The 17339-nt window shown below is 49.7% G+C and overlaps 1 protein-coding gene across 6 annotated transcripts; it reads right to left on the bottom strand.

The window, feature by feature from the left end:
- Nucleotides 1-8521: 8521 nt before the first annotated feature.
- MIIP (migration and invasion inhibitory protein) lies at nt 8522-15354 on the bottom strand. 6 transcript variants are annotated; one of them, XM_033115577.1, is made up of 11 exons: nt 15225-15349; nt 14631-14688; nt 13536-13750; nt 12969-13286; nt 12507-12591; nt 11919-12027; nt 11789-11841; nt 11026-11155; nt 10769-10865; nt 9743-9889; nt 8522-9476 (listed from the first exon to the last, which is right to left on the bottom strand). In XM_033115577.1, the coding sequence occupies exons 3-11, from the start codon at nt 13647-13649 to the stop codon at nt 9402-9404; spliced, it is 1128 nt and encodes a 375-aa protein (XP_032971468.1). In that variant the 5' UTR covers nt 13650-13750; nt 14631-14688; nt 15225-15349; the 3' UTR covers nt 8522-9401. The 6 variants fall into 6 exon arrangements, with proteins under 6 accessions (XP_032971468.1, XP_032971469.1, XP_032971472.1 ...); XM_033115578.1 differs by having other exon boundaries at nt 9755-9889; nt 15225-15347; XM_033115581.1 differs by having other exon boundaries at nt 8522-9889; nt 12969-13152; nt 15225-15354.
- Between the last annotated feature and the right edge of the window lie 1985 nt (nt 15355-17339).

Raw genomic sequence — 17339 nt, 5'->3', positions numbered from 1 at the left:
GAGGACAAGGGCCAGTTCCTGCCCGAAAGGATCTCACTTTGAGTGTAACGGAGGGTAAGATGAGTACGCAGCGGTGGGGCCTCAGACTCAGGGTGCCTTCGCCAAGACTGCCTCTGAGGAGCGGACACAGAAGCTGAGGCCTGAGTAGGAGTTCGGTGGGAGGAAGAGAGGTTTGGGCAGAGGGAACAGCGTGGATAGACCTGGAGGCCAGTGGCAGCCAGTAGACTTGAGAACCAGACAAAAACTTCAGCAGGGCTGGACCAATGCCTGTGAGGGGTGCCGGGGGGTGAGAGGCGGAAAAGGGAAGCACTGGTCAGGCCCTGCTCTGCTTCCTTCCCAGCACTTAGCACCACCTGACGCATTTATGTGTTGGTTTGTTTTAGTCTGTGTCGCAGCACTGGAGAGGCTCAGCGGGAACAGGTCCCTGTTTGGTTGACCACTGCATCTGCAGAGCCTAGAACAGTGCCTGGCACACAGTAGGGGCATTCTGCATAACTGGATGAATGAATGAATGAATGAATGAATGAATGGACAGGTCCCTCTATGATACAGGCAATGGAGAGTCAAACCCTCCATTCTCATTTCTAAACAATGAACACAAGACATCAATTTTAGAAGAAGTAGGTGATCTTCCTTTTTGCTTTTGGGATTCATGCTACATACTTGGAGGGGACAAAAGTAGAGAACACTCTTAATTTGGAGGAGAGGGAGAAGCACGTAAGGTGTATTACGCTGTGCGCCCAACCACAAGACTCCTTGGGTTCAGAGAAATTAAAGCAACTTTCACATCACCTCCGTGACGCAGGTGGGAAACCAGGCAAGAGAAGAAAGCCAAATCCCAAAATACAGTTTAGCTACTACTTTTGAGAAAACAGAAAAAAACAAAGAAATCTAAGAAAACAAATACCATCTCTGCGCTCATGGAGCTTAAATTCTAGCAGGGGAGAGACAAGAAGCAATGAATCTCACGGCTGGTAATTTAATACTGTGAAAGGGCCAAGACGGAGAAGGGCAGGGAGGTGAGAGTGTCCTGGAGGGGGCAGGTATCAGGGCTCCAGGGGTTCAGGGACGCTCCTTGAAAGAGACACTCCAGCTGAGACTGGAGGACAAGTAGGAGCTGGAAGGGGTGAAGGTGGAGGGAAGTGAGTGGGAGGGAAGGGCCCAGAAGAACCAGGAGTGGCTTGTAGGTACTTGGGAGGGCAGTGGTGGCATTCGTGGACAGCTGGGAGGGGCAGGTGATGGGTGAGGGAGGCAGCACTGGAAGACATGAAGCTCTGTTCAGGGGCCTCTCTACCTTCATTCTTAGCGCCTGGGTTTCGAAACAGCCTAGTCCAGGCCGGTCCCGTGACTCAGGTGGTTGGAGGGCTGTGCTCCTAACACTGAGGTCACCAGTTTGATTCCCACATGGGCCAGGGAGCTGCGCCCTCTACAGCTAAGATTGTGAACAACGGCTCTCCCTGGAGCTGTGCTGCCATGAGCAGCCGGAGGTCGGTGTGAGCTGCTGTGTGCTGCTGCAGGCTACCGTGTGCTGCCATGAGCGGCCAGTGGCCAGCGTGAGTGGCCAGCAGCCAGCATGAGTGGCCGGTGGCCAGTGTGAGTGGCTGGCAGCCAGCATGAGCAGCCAGCAGCCGGCGAGAGCTGCTGTGAGTGGCCGACCAACGACCAGCGACCAACTGCCTCAGCCAGGGAAGCGCAAGGCTCATAACACCAGCATGGGCCAGGGAGCTGTGTCCTACACAACTAGACTGAGAAACAACGGCTTGAACCAGCGGGGTGGGTGGGGAGGCAGAAAAAAGAGGAAAAAGAAAAAGAATAAGCTAGTCCTTAAACTAAAGCAGTCACTAGAGCAGCTCTGGAGATGCAGCATGGGCAAGACAGCCGCCCATGGACCGTCTTTCTCAAGCACCTCCCTGCAGTGTGAGCAGGCAGACCAGCAGGGTTAGGGCTGCTGTCTTTCCACCCAGCCGACTGATTGTTCCAGAAGGCCACAGGGAGGCCACCACTGAGAGAGAAGTCAGTATACAGAAAGAACAGAGTTCTTAGGCTTAAGAGCTTTTGCCTCCCATTAATTCTAAGATGAGAATTCTTCCACCTTTTAACATCTCTGCAATGAGCATTATCTCACAGCCAATGTGCGTCACAGTCCACAGCATTTTTCCTGGCGGTACAGAAAGTCAGGGGGAGCCCTTCAATCAGTGGCGTCACAGGTTTGATGAAACATAATTGGAGACATGGGGCTGTGGTTTCCTGCACCTGGAAATGACTAAAACCAAAAAGGCCAGCAACTTACTACATTTTCAGAAGAATATTCCGTCCAGAGAAGCCATTCACCCTGACAATTTAATGGAGTCAGCAAGGTAGTCTGGACTTTTATGGGAAAGAAAGATTTTTATCTTGTTCAAGCTGATGCTACTTTGCATCAACTGAACTTATAAAACTAATCTCAGCTATAAGTTTTGTCATTTTTTTTTTTTTGGTCTGACAAAGGCTTCTGGATTCACTGTGCCCTCTGGCCAAAGAATTTCTAACAAAACCACTGACTCCTACAAGCTCTTTGACTTAAAATTACATGTGGAACAATTGGAAAAAAAGACAACAACGAAAAAACCCCACAAAGGACTTGAATTGACACTTCTCCAAAGAAGACATGAATGGCCTATAAGCACTAGATAAACATCACTAGTCATGAGGGAAATGCAAATCAAAACTACAATGAGCTACCACGTGGCAGCCATCAGCATGGCTGTTATCAAACTAGTAGAAAACAAGTGTTGGTGAGGATGTGTAGAAATCAGAACCCTCTTACATCGCTGGGCGGGGGGCTGTCACATGGTACAGCTGCTATAAAATACAATACAGCAGGTCCTGGAATAAAGTGGTTTCATTCAATATTATTTCGTTACAATGTTGATGAGACGCCATAGGAACTTAACTCTTGCTAATCATAATCATATCAATTAGCCCCTGGTAAAATTGGTTTCCTTATATATCGTTTCACTTAAAGTCACAGAACATAATGAGGACATTAAGTGAGGACTTACTAGCAGTGGTTCCTCCAAAAATTAAACACAGAATTAACATATGACCCAGCCAACTCCAATTCGGGGTTTATACCTCAAAGAACTGAAAGCAGGGTCTCAAACAGGTATTTGTACAACCATGTACGTAGTGGTATTATTCACAGTAACCAAAAGGTGGAAGTAACCCAAGAGTCCATCATGGCTGAATGTGGTCCATCCATACAATGAAATACTATTCAGCTTTAGAAAGGGAAGAAATATTATCACATGCCACAACATGAACGAACCTTTGGAACAGTATGCTAAGTAAAATAAGCCAGACACAAAAAGACAAATACTGTATGATTCCATTCATATGAGGTCCCTAGAAGAGTCAAATTCATAGAGACAGAAAGTAGACTGGTGCTAGGGAGTTCCGGTCAGGATGGCAGATTCCTAAACGCTGTGCTTTCCTTCTCTCGTGACCACATCAAAATTTCAACTAAACTACAAAGCAACCATCATTGCAAATCGCCTGAATTCTTGCTGAACCAAAGCCGAACAGCTAAGGACATACAGAAGCCATCCGGAGACGGGTAGGAGGGGCAGAGATGCGAAACAGGCTGGCTCCACACCTGTGTGTGACCATAAAATCGGGAAGTATATCTTGGCTGTGGCGGTCCCCTCTGGGGTCCCAGCCCCACCCCGGCTCAGAGTCTCAGTGCCAAATAGAGAAGTCCCCATCATTTCTGTTGTGAAAACCAGTGGAGATCGTGGCTGAGCTAGAGAGCAGCTGGAGTCCCAAGTACTCCTCTTGACAGGACCGCACAAGGACTTACCTATGGAATCACTGCCTCTGAGCTCCAGTGCTGGCACAGCAGCTGAAGAGGTAACAGGGACATATGGGGTGGGAGGGAACTGAGTAGTCTGGCTTCAGGACGAAGGCTGGAGAGGCAGCTTTCTCCAGGACAGAGAAGATGGAGGAAGCCATTGTTTCTTTGTTGAGCCCTCCCCCTTCCCGGCATGCAGACGCAGGTGGACGGCGTGCAGATGCAGGTGGCCGCCATATTAGTCTCTATCAAGCTGGCTAACGCTATTCATTTGCCACACCCTGGTGAGTCTGAGACCCCACCCCACCCAACTTTCGGGCCCACCCAAGCGCTTCCAGTGGCTTTTGTATACAAACAGCCTGCCTTGGCTCATGCTACAGACTTTCTCAGGGTCTCTTAAACGTTCACAGGACCCAGACAAGCAGCTTCGAAATGAGCTGGAACATCACCTATCCGCCTCCAAGAATGATGCCCTAAAGGCGTGGATTGGGCAGGCACTAGAACGCTGCTGAGGCAGATTGTCATGTGGGGTGACAGGCGGGGTCTCTGATCCCGCTCCCCACATAAGAACACAGGACATGGTGAGGCCAAAAAGGAACACTCACAGAGCCATAGATAGAGATGTCATACCACTATAGTCTCGCTGGCGGCTGGGTTGGAGACACAGGAAGCAGGAGCCACACGATCGGCAAACCTGCCATCCACTTCTCTCTCTGCCAACCAACCTCATTTGCTAGCTGCAATCCTCTGTGCTAACTGCAATCTGTGCTTGCTAGCTCAGCCACCATCTTCTTGCTAGGCCCCTACTTTCTGCTAACGTAGCCACAGCAGTTATATTAGTGGTCAATGGCTCACTGGTTACAGCTGATGGCCAACTAGTCACAGCTCATGGCCATCCAATCACAGTTGATGGCCATTTACTACCTGAGCCAGCACCTTTCCACGTGAGGCCAAGAGCCTGGAAACTGAACTCCTGGTTCTGTCCCCACACAGATCCTGCTCTGTAGTGTCAACCCCCCTACACAACTTCTCCACTGTAGTCACAGCCAGTCCTTACAACCAATGAGCCAGAGGGTCAATCCCTCCTATTAATGTGCAAATAGCAACCAAGCCTCAACCACTGTGTTTCCCCAAAAATAAGACCTAGCCGGACAATCAGCTCTAATGAATCTTTTGGAGCAAAAATTAATATAAGACCCAATATTGTATTATATTATACCTGGTCTTATATTATAGTAAAATAAAACTGGATCTTATATTAATTTTTGCTCCAAAAGACACATTAGAGCTGATTGTCTGGCTAGGTCTTATTTTCGGGGAAACAGGGTATTTATTATACAAGAGGAGGGCACACACAACCCACACAAGGGACACACCTGGAGTGTGCAGCTCAGGTGACCAGGAAGACTGAGCCACTGAGCTCCACAGCACCTACGACATAAGGTAACTCTACAAAGACTGGGAGACATAGCAGCCCTACCAGATACATAGAAACAAAAACAGGGAGGCAGCCAAAATGGGGAGACAAAAAAACATGTCCCAAATAAAAGAAGAGAACAAAGCTCTAGAAAAAGAACTAAACAAAATGGAGACAAGTCATCTACCAGATGCAGAGTTTCAAACACTGATTATAAGGATGCTCAATATCTCAATGAGAACTTCAACAAAGAGATAAGAAACATTAAAAAAAGAACCAGTCAGAAATAAAGAATACAGTAACAGAAATGAAGAAAACATTATAGGGAGTCAACAGCAGATTAGATGAAGCAGAGATTGAATCAGCGATTTAGAAGGTAGCAGAAAACTCCTAATCAGAACAGCAAAAAGAAAAAAGAATCCAAAAAAAAAAATGAGCATAGTTTAAAGGGCCTCTGGAACAACATCAAGTGTACCAACATTCATATCATAGAGGTACCAGAAGGAGAAGAGAGAAAGCAAGGAATTGAAAACCTATTTGAAGAAATAATGATGAAAAACTTCCCTAACCTGGCAAATGAAATAGATATATAAGCCCAGAAAGTGCAGAGTCCCATACAAGATGAACCCAGACAGGCCCACACCAAGACATATCATAATTAAAATGCCAAAGGTTAAAGACAAAGAGAGAATCTTAAAAGGCAGCAAGAGAAAAGCAGTTAGTTACCTAAAAGGGAGCTCCCATAAGACTATCAGCTGATTTCTCAACAGAAACTTGGCAAAAAAGAAGAGATTGGCAGGAAATATTCAAAGTGATGAAAAGCAAGGACCTACAACCAAGATTACCCAGCAAAGCTATCATTTAGAATCAAAGAACAGATAAAGAGCTTCCCAGACAAGAAAAAGCTAAAGGCATTCATCACCACCAAACCAGCATTACAAGGAATCTTAGAGGGACTTAAGAATACACACACACACACACACACACACACACACACACACACATATACATACATACATTTATATGTGTATATATATATATATGTGTATATACATATGTACGTATACACACACACACACACACACATATATATAATGGCAATAACTACATACCTATCAATAATTTTAATGTAAATGGATTAAAAGTTCCGATAAAAAGATGGGGGAGGCTGAATGGATAAGAAAACAAGACCCTTACATATACTGCCTAAAAGAGACTCACTTCAGATCAAAGACACACACAGATTGAAAATAAAGGGATGGAAAAAGATATTTCATGAAAATGGAAACAAAAAAATAAGCTGGGGTAGTAATACTTATGCCAGACAAAATAAACTTTAAAACAAAGACAATAACAAGGGACAAAGAAGAACCTAATGATCCCATTTCTGGGTATTTATCCGAAGAAACCCAAAACACTACTTCGAGGGGACGTGCTCATCCATATGTTCATTGCAGCATTATTTACAATAGCCAAGATATGAAGGCAACCTGGGGGTCCCTGAGTGGATGAATGGATAAAGAGGTGGTGGTACATACATACAATAGAATATTACTCAGCCATAAAAAAGAATGAAATCTTGCCATCTGTGACAACATGGATTGACCTAGAGGGTATTGTGTTGAGTGTAGTCAGACAGTGAAATAGAAATGTCATATTTCACTTACAAGTGGAATCTAAAGAACAAAATAAACAAACAAAACAGAAACTCATAGATACAGAGAATTTTTGATGGTTGCCAGACGGGAGGGGGATTGGGGGTAGATGAAAAAAGGGGACGAAGGGATTAAGTGCAAATTGGTTGTTACACAGTAGTCATGGGGATGGAAAGCCTAGGGAATATAACCAATAATATGGTAACAAATACATATAGTGTCAGGTGGGTACTAGTCGGGGGCTCACTTCATAAATCATAAATATCTAACCACTATGCTGTACAACTGAAATTAATATTGAATGTCAACTGGAATTGAAAAATTAAAAATGGGGGGAAGATAAAGGGGAATAAGAAGTTCAAAGTTCCAGGTATAAAACAAATACGTCTCGGGGATGTAACACAACATAGGAAATATAGTCAATAACATCGTGATAGCGTGGATAAGGTATCAGATGGTTGCTGGACTTGTCACGGTGATCACTTCTTTAGCAGAGAATATCATCAATAATATGGTAATAACTATGTACAGTGCCAGACGAGTACTGTTAACAACTATAATGTACACCTGAAACTAATATAATATTGCATGTTAGCTGTATTTTTTAAAAAACCTTTTAAAAAAGGGAAGAAAGTAGACTGGTGGCAGCCAGGGGCTGGGAGGGGACAATGGGGACTTGTCGTTTAATGGGTATGGAATTTCAGTTTTGCAGGATGAACAGAATTCTGGGGACGGTCGGTGGTGATGATTGTACAACAATGTGTTATTTAATGCCATTGAACTGTATGTATAAAAATGATAAGTTTTATTGTTGTGTATATTTTATTCAATTAAATTTTAAAAATTAAAAAAATAAATTGCATGTGGAAGACACTTTGTTTCTTCAGGTCCTGGAATCAAGTGGCAAACCGCAACCTGCTGTGGAATCTGCCCACAGACATGTATAGTTTGGATCATACAGGCATTTGAACTTGAAAGCCCTTGGAAGTGACAGGTGCTCGCCAGGTGTGCCTGGGCCTCACCACTCCCATTCACCTTATCTGCCGGGCTACTGAAGGCTGGAACCCCAGAGAGAGTGAGGAAAGACTTTGGGCAAGAATTTGTAGCACCTATTATTATGCTAGTGGCCTCTCTGCCCAGAGCCTGGGAGCTCGGCCCACCTGCCTGCCCTGCATGGACAGAGCTGGTGGAAACCAGGAACAGGCCATGGAAAATCCCATGAGCCCCCTCCATGTCCCAACTCCATCCTGTCAGGAGGGGCCCAGGTGACTACCTCTACCCAATGAACCATGAGAAGTGACCTGTGTGTCATTTCTGGGCTGAAGCAACTGGTGGTGTCCCCATGGTGGAGCTTCCATTGGCCTGGGTCCCCAAGTGACAGTGCCAAAAACAGAGGCCCCACGTGACCCATGACAGAAAGCGAGTGTGAGCAAGTCAGAAAGAAATAAGCCTTTCTGTCGAACCACTGAGATCTGGGGGTTAATTTGTTACTGCAGCATAACCTCACTTATCCTGACTAATATATGTGTGGTGAAAGACAAGTGAAAGGTTTGCACAGCTTCACAAGTTCCAGGTGGGAGCCAAAGGAGACCATAGCCCTAGGCCCACCCCTCTACCCCTCTAAGCTGAGAAACCTCAAAAGAAGCACGTGCTTTCTCTGGGCTATGGTTCTCCATTTTTATCTTAGAAAAACATCAATTTCATATTGTTCAGTCTATGGGGAGACAGATGCTACTTGTTAATCCAGGAGGGGAGAGCTGGGCTGTCTGCCAACCTTACTCCCGCTCTCTGTCTGGCCATCAGTTTCCCCATCTGATCCCTCTGGATCGCCCCTGGCTTCTAGGGCTGGGCTATAGAGAGGGGCGGAGCCTCCTGGCCTAGGGACTTCAAGAGAGCCTTCTATGAGTGGATCCCAGTGTCAGGAACCAAGAAGGGGAGAGCTCACTCACTCCCCACTGTCACAACTTCAGCCTTATCTACAGGGGACAGCTTGAGACCCCAAACCCCTCGCTGAGATGGCTTTTTACCACTGACCTTGGCCTCAGCCTGTCTTGGGGACCCTCACCCCCACCTGGGAGGCCATCTACCCAGAGTAGGGAACTGTACAAAGAGCCACGCTCAGCGAGTTGGATCCACCCTGCCCAGTGCAGAACATCAAAAGTGTCTTTCCCCAGGTGAGGGGAGGGCAGCTGAGGCCAGGGAACCTCCAGGAACTGAGGGCGGCAGAGGATGACCCAGCACACATGGGAATCTGGAGCTGCAGACAGTGCCGAGCTTTATTTACAAACATGTCACACAATGCCCTTACTGCTCACCCTGTAGTCTCCTCTGTCTGTCCCCAGGAAGGAGACAGGCCTGGGCCTACCCACCTACAACAACCTAGGAGGGTAGGGCCTGAGTCCATATGAGGCCAGGGAGGGTTCCCCTCTAGCGAGCGCCCCTGCCAGAGGGGAAAAGCTAGAGGCGATGGCAGGGGCACTGGCCTCCAAGTGGCCAGTCCTCAGGGCTTCAGCCGGGAGGCGCAGCGCCGGGACACCTGGGGTTCTGACCAGATCGGGACCCGTGTTGGCAGGCCCTGGATGGTAAATAAGGAGGTGTCAGAGGGGGCCACTTTGGGGGCATGTCACCCCAGTTCCAGTCTCATGCCCTTCTGGGTCTCAGAGTTGGGGTCACCTTCCAGGGTGGGGTGGGGTATCCGGTGGAGCCTGGAAGGTGGATCAGGGTGGGACGGTAGGGGCTACAGAGAGACACTGCCAGGCTCTACACTCTCCGTCCCAATCCTGCCCCCAGGACTCTGCAGTCCCCAGGCCTGCTCCAAGGTATGTGCCCCTCCCAAGTCACCTGGGACCATACCAGGTGGGAAGGGCTGGTGGCTGACAGCTTCCGGTGCTGGGCCTCGGAAGCGACACAGGACCAGAGGTCCAGACTCTTGGGGGCTGAGCTCTTCTCAGATTTCGGAGGTAGAATGTCCCAGCCCAGCAGGCAGTGCTGTGGAGTGAGGGGTTAAGGCACCTGGCCTGGGGCAGGGCTCCCTGCAAAGTCACGGTATCCCCCGCAGACTGAGGCCCTCCCAGGGCAGGAGCCTGTGTCTACCCACTGGGTCACCCTTTCCTAACCCTGTTGACCCAGGCCCAGGTGGGCAGAGGAAAGGCCAGGGACACTGACGGAGCACTTCCGGTGTGCTGGGCTCTGCCCCACGCCCGACAGGTAGATTCACTGCCCCACCTTGCACCACAAGCCTGAGAATGGTATGTGGTACCCATTTCACAGATGAGCAAACCGACTTTCCTTGGTACCCCTTCTCCTGCCTGTAGGCCCAGGTCCCCTAGCCTCAACCGGGTATGAGTGGGGTCCCCGCTGACCCCTGTCCTACTCAGGAGACACAAAGGACATCTCTAGGGATGCACAAGGACCTGGGTTTAAATCCCTGCTCTTCCACCTGGCTTATCTTGGACAAGTCACCTCCCTCTGCCTCAGTCTCCTCTATAAGGTGGGACAGCAGCAGAACCTGCACTCTTGGTGGCTGTGGGGGCTCCACGGGATACTCCTCCTAAGGCCTGCACACACAGCACACAAGAGCTCCATAAACGGGCCCCATTAGCATTACACCAGTGTGCAGGCAGACACTTATCCTGAACACCAGGGGGTGGGCAGGGTGCCCCACCTCCCTCATGGAACAAGAGCACAGGTGACGGATGTGGCCTGCCTGAACTCGAGAACCGGGTGCTCATCTTTGAGCCTAGCCTCACTGTGTGGCCATGGCACAGTCCCTGGCACTCTCTGGACCTCCGGCTCCATCTGGGGACATGAGCAAGACAGGAAGCAGCCCCCTGCCCACCCCCACCCAGGCCCCATGTGGCTGCTCACCCGAGGCAGGGCCAGCGTGTCAGAGGCATCAAAGCTCTTCCGTCGGTGGATGCGGTACTGGTGGGGGGGGTCCAGCATGGACAGTGGGATGCTCACCCTGGGCGGAGGTGACAGTGGGGGCATTGCTGCTGGGGCCTCCTGGCTGCTGTGGGGCCGCAGCCCCAGGCCCATCATTTCCTCCCTCACACTGGCCTCGTTCTCAGGTGCTGCCGCCCCGACAGCCGGCCCCACGTGTCCTGCCTGCTTTGGCCACTCACCTGACCTGCGCTGGCGCCGCCAGGGTCTCAGGGCCCCGCTGGTCCCGTGGTACCCGGCACAGGCGGCAGGGGGTGCTGGGATCTGAAGGCACCAGGAACAGGCGCCGGTTGACACGGTAGCAGTACACGCCTGAGAGGCCCGTGAGAAGCAGCTGTCCCCCTCAGCCACGGAGCTAGATCCCAGGGCCCCTGGCTGCCCCAACCACTCGGGCCCACCAGCCTCCCCACCCCCTTGGCCACGTGTGCACACACACAGAGCAGGCACATACTTGTGCTCACACACAAAACACGGCTTCACAGTCACAGTCCTGGATACACATGCACGTACCCACATTTGCAATGACACACACAGGGCGCACACACGTATGTCTACACAAGCATGCCCCATTCACATATGTACAGTGTACGACGCACATGCAAACCCACAGTGAAGACTCGTGTGCTCATGTGACTGAGCCAGGACACCCCGCCCCCCGACAGGTGACACAGGTACAGAGAGGAAGGGGAGGAGCTGGGGGCACATGGGAAAATAAGGCAGCTAGGAAGAAAATGCAGGCTGCTGGGGACAGGGTGGCGAGGTGACATTGGACCAGCCCTAATCCCCATGAGGCCAGGCCTCAGCTCATCCTCCCTCCCACCAGGGCTTGGCCCACCCTGTCTGGACCCCAAGCCTCCCTTCCCGAGTCCCCAGCACTCAGCTGTCTCCTGAGGTCCCTGAGACCTTAGCTGGGCTCTGGGGGGACCTACAAGGGTTTACACTCACATTCATGTTCTTCCTTGACACCACAGCTCTCCCGCGGGCCTAGGAACTGGGGTCTGTGGGGGTGAGTGGGGTGAGCAGGCGGGCCCGGGTGCCTGAGAGGCCTGCCCACCACGCACCCGCCCCTGCTCACTCGGGATCAGTGTGAATACACTCCTCCTTGTTGGCTTCCCGGAACTCCTGCAGCTTCGAGAAGAAGGCCTCGGGCTTGCTGCTGATGGGTGAGCTGTTGTCCAGAGACCCTGGGGCAGGCAGAGCACCGGGAGCTGCTGGGTGGCCACTGGCCGAGGCTTAGAGGACGCTCAGCGCTGGCACCCCAGTGCACCTGCTTTGCCCCCACGGGGCCTCGCACAGACCCAGACGGTGTCCTCCACCCACTGTGACTCAGTGTCTGCCTACCCTGCTGCATATCCAATCGTCCACGCAAGAAATATTTACAGAGCCCCTGCTACGGGCTGGACACTGTTTTATGTGCTGGGGAAAGAAAGGGCAGTGAACTAGACAAAGTCCGTGCCCTTGTGAGGCTACATTCTAATATGGCGGCGACAGACGAACTAGCCACCATGGAAACCTGTGATATGTCAAATGGTGACACCTGCCAGGAAATAAAAGAGCAGAGTCAGGGACCCCAGCTTGACAGGGCAAGGGTGCCAGGGGAGGTCTCTCTGAGGGAGACACCTAAGCAGAGATCTGACGAAGGGAGGGAAGGAGAGAGCCATACCTGCAATCCAGTCGTAGCCCAGGTATGGTCTGAGGCGCCAACTCTCCTCAGGCATTGGAGACTCCTTGTTGAAGGTCACTCTTGGCTGAGAAGGCAAAGAGGGGAAGGGTCAGCCCAAAGGAGGCCCCAACTGGGAGGAGGAAAGGAACCATGACTGAACTTTCACCCTGACCTGGGCCCCACGTCACAGCTGAGGACTCGGGGGCTGAAAGATAAAGAGTTTGGCTTTTGCCCCTCTCTATGTGAAACTCGAGATGGTACGGCCTCTGAGCTTTGGTCTTCCCATCGGTATCATGGGGTTCATCACCTTCTCCCCAAAGTGCTATCTGAGAAACTAACAACCACCACTTATTCAGCACTTAGGCTGAGCTGCGCACGAGGCTGCCCAGGGGTGCATCTGTCAGACTGGGAAACGGGTTCAAGGACGCTCCCAGCAACGGATGCCCCCCTCTCCCATGTTACCTTGGATAGCTTGCTTTGTTGATCCAGGATGGACATCCGGGCCTGTGCCTCCAGCTCTGCGGAATACTCTGGATCACTCGAGTCTGAGGTGGCCAGCAAGGGGGCCGAGCAGGGCCTCAGTGGGCTCAGGGACTCCTGGTATTGGCACTTGGCAGGTGGGAGAGAGCTCACCACAGAGCTGGCCCTGCCAGGCGAGGACATATCACCAGGGTCACCTTGGTGGGCATCCCGTGGGCAGGAGGCTCTCAGGACCAGAGGGGATGTCCTTTGGGACGATGGCATCTGTGGGTCGTAGCTGCTGCTGGAGTCCAGGCTTGACTAGAACAGAGAGGCCAGGTCACACAGCCACCCACCCAGCTGGCGTGTACTAGGCATGAAGGCCTGGGTCCTCATCCCTGTTCCAGCCTCTGCAGGGTCCCAAGCCAGTCCCTTCCCTTGCTGGGCCTCAGTTTTCTCATCAGCAATACAATGGGCACGCTGCACAGGATGACGCTGGAGGTCCAGATCTGGCCTGAGGGTTAGCAGCCCCTTCCGGGTCTTCTGCAAGTCCCCAAGGTGGACACCCACCTCTGAGGCTGCCCTGGCCACCGACCGCCGCACAGCATCCTGCCCAGCCCACAGCTGCCTCAGGAGCTCCAGGTTGAGCTGCCGCAGCTGCACCAGGTCCTTGGTCTCCATCATCCTGGGCGTACCATCTGGCTTCCCACAGGGGAGAGAGGATATCGCAGACTCCTGGGCTGCAGAGTGCCCTCAGGGCTGGGTTCCAGGCCCAGCTCTGCTACCTGAAGCCAAGACAGCATGACACAGGGCTTAGCAGGCTGCCTTGTGGAGCCAGAGGCCTGGCTTCAAATCCCTCCTTAATTGTGCAGCCTCAGGCAAGTTATTTAACTTCTCTGTGTCTCAGATTCCTCATCTGCCAAACACAGATGGTAACGGTACCTACCTCATAAGGTGGTTGTAAAGATTCAACGAGGTAATACATGTTACATACCAGGTACAGTGCCTGGCACACGATAAGCATTCAGTAAAAGTCTATTATTACTAATCTGGCCAGGATGTGTTTCCTTAGGTGCCAAGAGAACAATCCCCTTTTAACAACCTTAACTGTAAGATTAGACTAGTTTAATTTATAAAAAACAATTAGGGCAAGTCTACAAATGTAAGGCACTACAACTTGTCAATTCAACACAAATCAGGTTTCTGAAGGGACTCTTTTGTCTCTCCTGCCTGCCCTTCCCACTTCCCTTTCCTTTTACAAATGAAGAAACCAAAGTTCAGAGAAGTTAAGAAACTTGCCCCAAGTCACACAGCCAGTAAGTGGTAAAGCCAGAATTTGAACACAAATCTAGCCCCAGGGGCCATGGTCACGCCAGCCTGTCCCCAGCAGTGTGGAGAGGGGCCTAGGAAGCCACCTCCTCCTTCTCTGAGGCTTCGCACCCCTACTCCCCACGCTGGGATCCAGGCTCAGGGACACACAGATGTCTCTGGAAGGGATTTCTGCAGGCAAAGGGAAGGAGCTTCCCACTTTCCTCAGAACCCCAAACCCAGACTCCCCCAACCAGAAAGTCTTCCCCAATACACACAATCCCTTTTTAACACTGGATCCAGTCATACATCTACTCTCAGAAACCCTGCCCCAGCCCTCCCACCCACACTCCTCACCTGTGGACCGCCCACACCGGGCGTGTGGTGGGGAGGAGGGGCACTCCTTAGCGCCAAGCTGTAGGGGATAAAGCAGAGAGAAGCCAGACTCACACTGGACGCCCCACAACCCATTTCACAAATGCCCCGCAAGGAAGGGGGGGGGAAAGAGGAGATTCAAGTGCAGACGACTCTGCGGGGGTCTCTCGTATGCAAGGGGGTCAAACAGTCCAATCCGCGGGGCCTGGGAGTCCCAGCGTCCGCCTTTATCTGATCAGAGACTCTGGGCCTTACTAAGGGTCTCCGTTTTCGCACCGCGTTAAAAAGAACAGCCTGCACTGACTTCCACCGGTTCCGGCCCCGCTCTGGAAAGCTAAAAGCTGCACAAATGCAACCGGAGGGCAACATTCAAAAGAGAAACTGGGGCAGCAAAAGAACCAGAGGCAGTGTCGGCGGATGCAGAGGGACCCCCGAGAAAGGGTGACTGAGCCTACCTTAGCATTGGAGTAAAATCCATCTTTCCCATCGCGGCCCCCAAACGTTCCGCGAGGACCCACCCGAAACCTCTCACCGAGCCGTTTCCCCCACCCCAGGACACGCCAGCCCCGCACTTACCGCCCGGAAGCTCCAGATCGACGCGGCCTACCGCAGCCTAGGCAGCCAGAAGTTTCGCCCCGCCCACTCCACAAGTTGCCAGTGTGGGGGTGGGGTGGGGCCCGATCTGTTCACCTTGATTGGTCAGATGCTGGGACGCGCCTGCGAACGTTACTTCGCGTTCTGAAACGGCTGTTTCAACATTGGGGCGGGACTAACAGCGTTGCTCAACAGTTGATTGGTCAACTCCCAAGGTCGATTATTTTCGGAATGGGGTGGGCCCCCAGAAGGCGGATTCTGATTGGTCAGGACAGGCCGCGAGCTATGCAGTGTTCTGCGGAGGCAGTTTCAGAATCTGGATCTGACGCTGCTCCCACGCGTTGGGATGTAGCCTTGGGATACCCAGGGCGAGCGGAGTAGGCGGCGTCTGGTGACCCATTCTTTCATACTTTCAACTATTTATCGTGCCTACTTTGTGCCAAGAGGCACTGTACTAGGCACTGAGGGGCAGGTTAGAATTAAAAGGAGTCCCTGTCTGGAGGAGGGAGAGAGGCAGGGTATGATGAACAGATACCTATAATCCAGTCTGTAAAATATGAGTGAATTTACATGGAGAGCCTACTATGCACCAGGTAGTTTCCATATGCCAATGCATGCCAGCCTCATAAATGTGCTTTAAAATGTGTGTTAATTGTCCCGTTTTACACACAAAGCATAAAACAAGGCCATGAGAAAAGTGACTTGCCCAGAACATCTTAAAATCAATCAATGTAATGCCCAAATTAATAGACAAAAAGAAAGAAAAGCCATCAATGGATGCAGAAAAATTCACCAAGAATTGTCCCTCTTTCTTAGTGGTTGACAGTAGGAGTGCCACAATCTGTCTTTTACCTTAGAGAGATGTCCCAGCATTTGATAAAATCCAACATTCATTTCTGACTTTTAAAAATCAGCAAACTAGGACTGGAAGGGAACTTCTTCATCCTGATAAAAGGCAACACCTACATTTAACAGTATATTTCATAATAAAATACACTTTCCCCCTAATATCAGGAAAAGGTAAGGATGCTTGTTCTCACCACTTCAACTTTATACTAGAGTAACAGCCAGTGCAATGAGAAAAACAAAGGCATCTAGATTGGAAAGGAAGAAGTAAAGCTGTCTATTCACAGACAGCGTAGTAGAAAATCTCATGGAATCTACAAAAGAGCCACCAGAATTGTCAAAAAATTTTGCAAAGTTGCAGTATACAAGATCAACATGCAAATCAATTGTATTTCTATGTATTAGCGATAAGCAATCAGAAATTGAAAAAAATTTAAAATACCAGCATCAAGAATATATGAAAATGAAATACTTAGGGGTAAATCTGACAAAAAAGTACAAGACCTGCACATTAAAAACTATAAAATGTTGTGAAGAAAAATTAAAGATGAAATAATCAGAGAGATACACTGTGTTTATAAATTCAAAAGAAAGGCTCAAAAATTTTAAGATACAAATTCTCCCCAAGTAGACCTATGGACGCAATGCAATCCCAATCAAAATTCCAGTTAGTCTCTTTGTAGAAATTGACAATTTCTAAAATTCATATGGAAATGCAAAGGACCTAGATAGTCAAAACAATTTTGAAAACAAAGAACAAAGTCAGGTGACCTACCTGCTTCAAGACTGAGTATAAAGTTCCAGAGTGTAGTACTGTCATCAAGCTAGTCAAATAGATCACTGAAACAGAATAGAAAGTCCAGAAATAGTCCCACTATTATGTGAAAGTATATATGATCAATTAACTTTGACAAAGATGCAAAGGCAATTCAGTGGAGAAAGGAGTCTTTTCATTTTCAGCAAATGGTGCTGAAACAACTGGATATCCATATGCCAAAAACACACACACCACCAAACAAAACAAATTTTTCAGAACCCTCCATGTTCGTATCATCTGTAAAAATTAACTCAAAATGTATCATTGACTTAATTGCAAATCCTAAAACTATAAAACTTCTAGAAGAAAATCTAGGAGAAAATCCGTGTGACTTTGGATCAGCAGAAATTTCTCAGATGTGACACCAAAAGCATGATCTATAAAAGAGAAAAGTGATCAATTAAATTAGACTTTGTAAAAATTAACTTCTGTTC

The sequence above is a fragment of the Rhinolophus ferrumequinum genome, chromosome 9, assembly GCF_004115265.2.
Source record: "Rhinolophus ferrumequinum isolate MPI-CBG mRhiFer1 chromosome 9, mRhiFer1_v1.p, whole genome shotgun sequence".
Classification (NCBI taxonomy): domain Eukaryota; kingdom Metazoa; phylum Chordata; class Mammalia; order Chiroptera; family Rhinolophidae; genus Rhinolophus; species Rhinolophus ferrumequinum.
Note: the sequence above shows the minus strand (reverse complement) of the source record. Positions and strands in the feature narration are given on the sequence as shown.

Excerpts from the sequence above, each read along its gene's own strand:
- MIIP (XM_033115576.1), bottom strand. The coding sequence starts at position 13,649 with ATGATGGAGACCAAGGACCTGGTGCAGCTGCGGCAGCTCAACCTGGAG. Across the intron at positions 12,028-12,506 it reads GGGCTACGACTGGATTGCAG|GGTCTCTGGACAACAGCTCA; the intron begins GTATGGCTCTCT and ends TGCCTGCCCCAG. Across the intron at positions 9,890-10,768 it reads ACACGCTGGCCCTGCCTCGG|CACTGCCTGCTGGGCTGGGA; the intron begins GTGAGCAGCCAC and ends CTCACTCCACAG.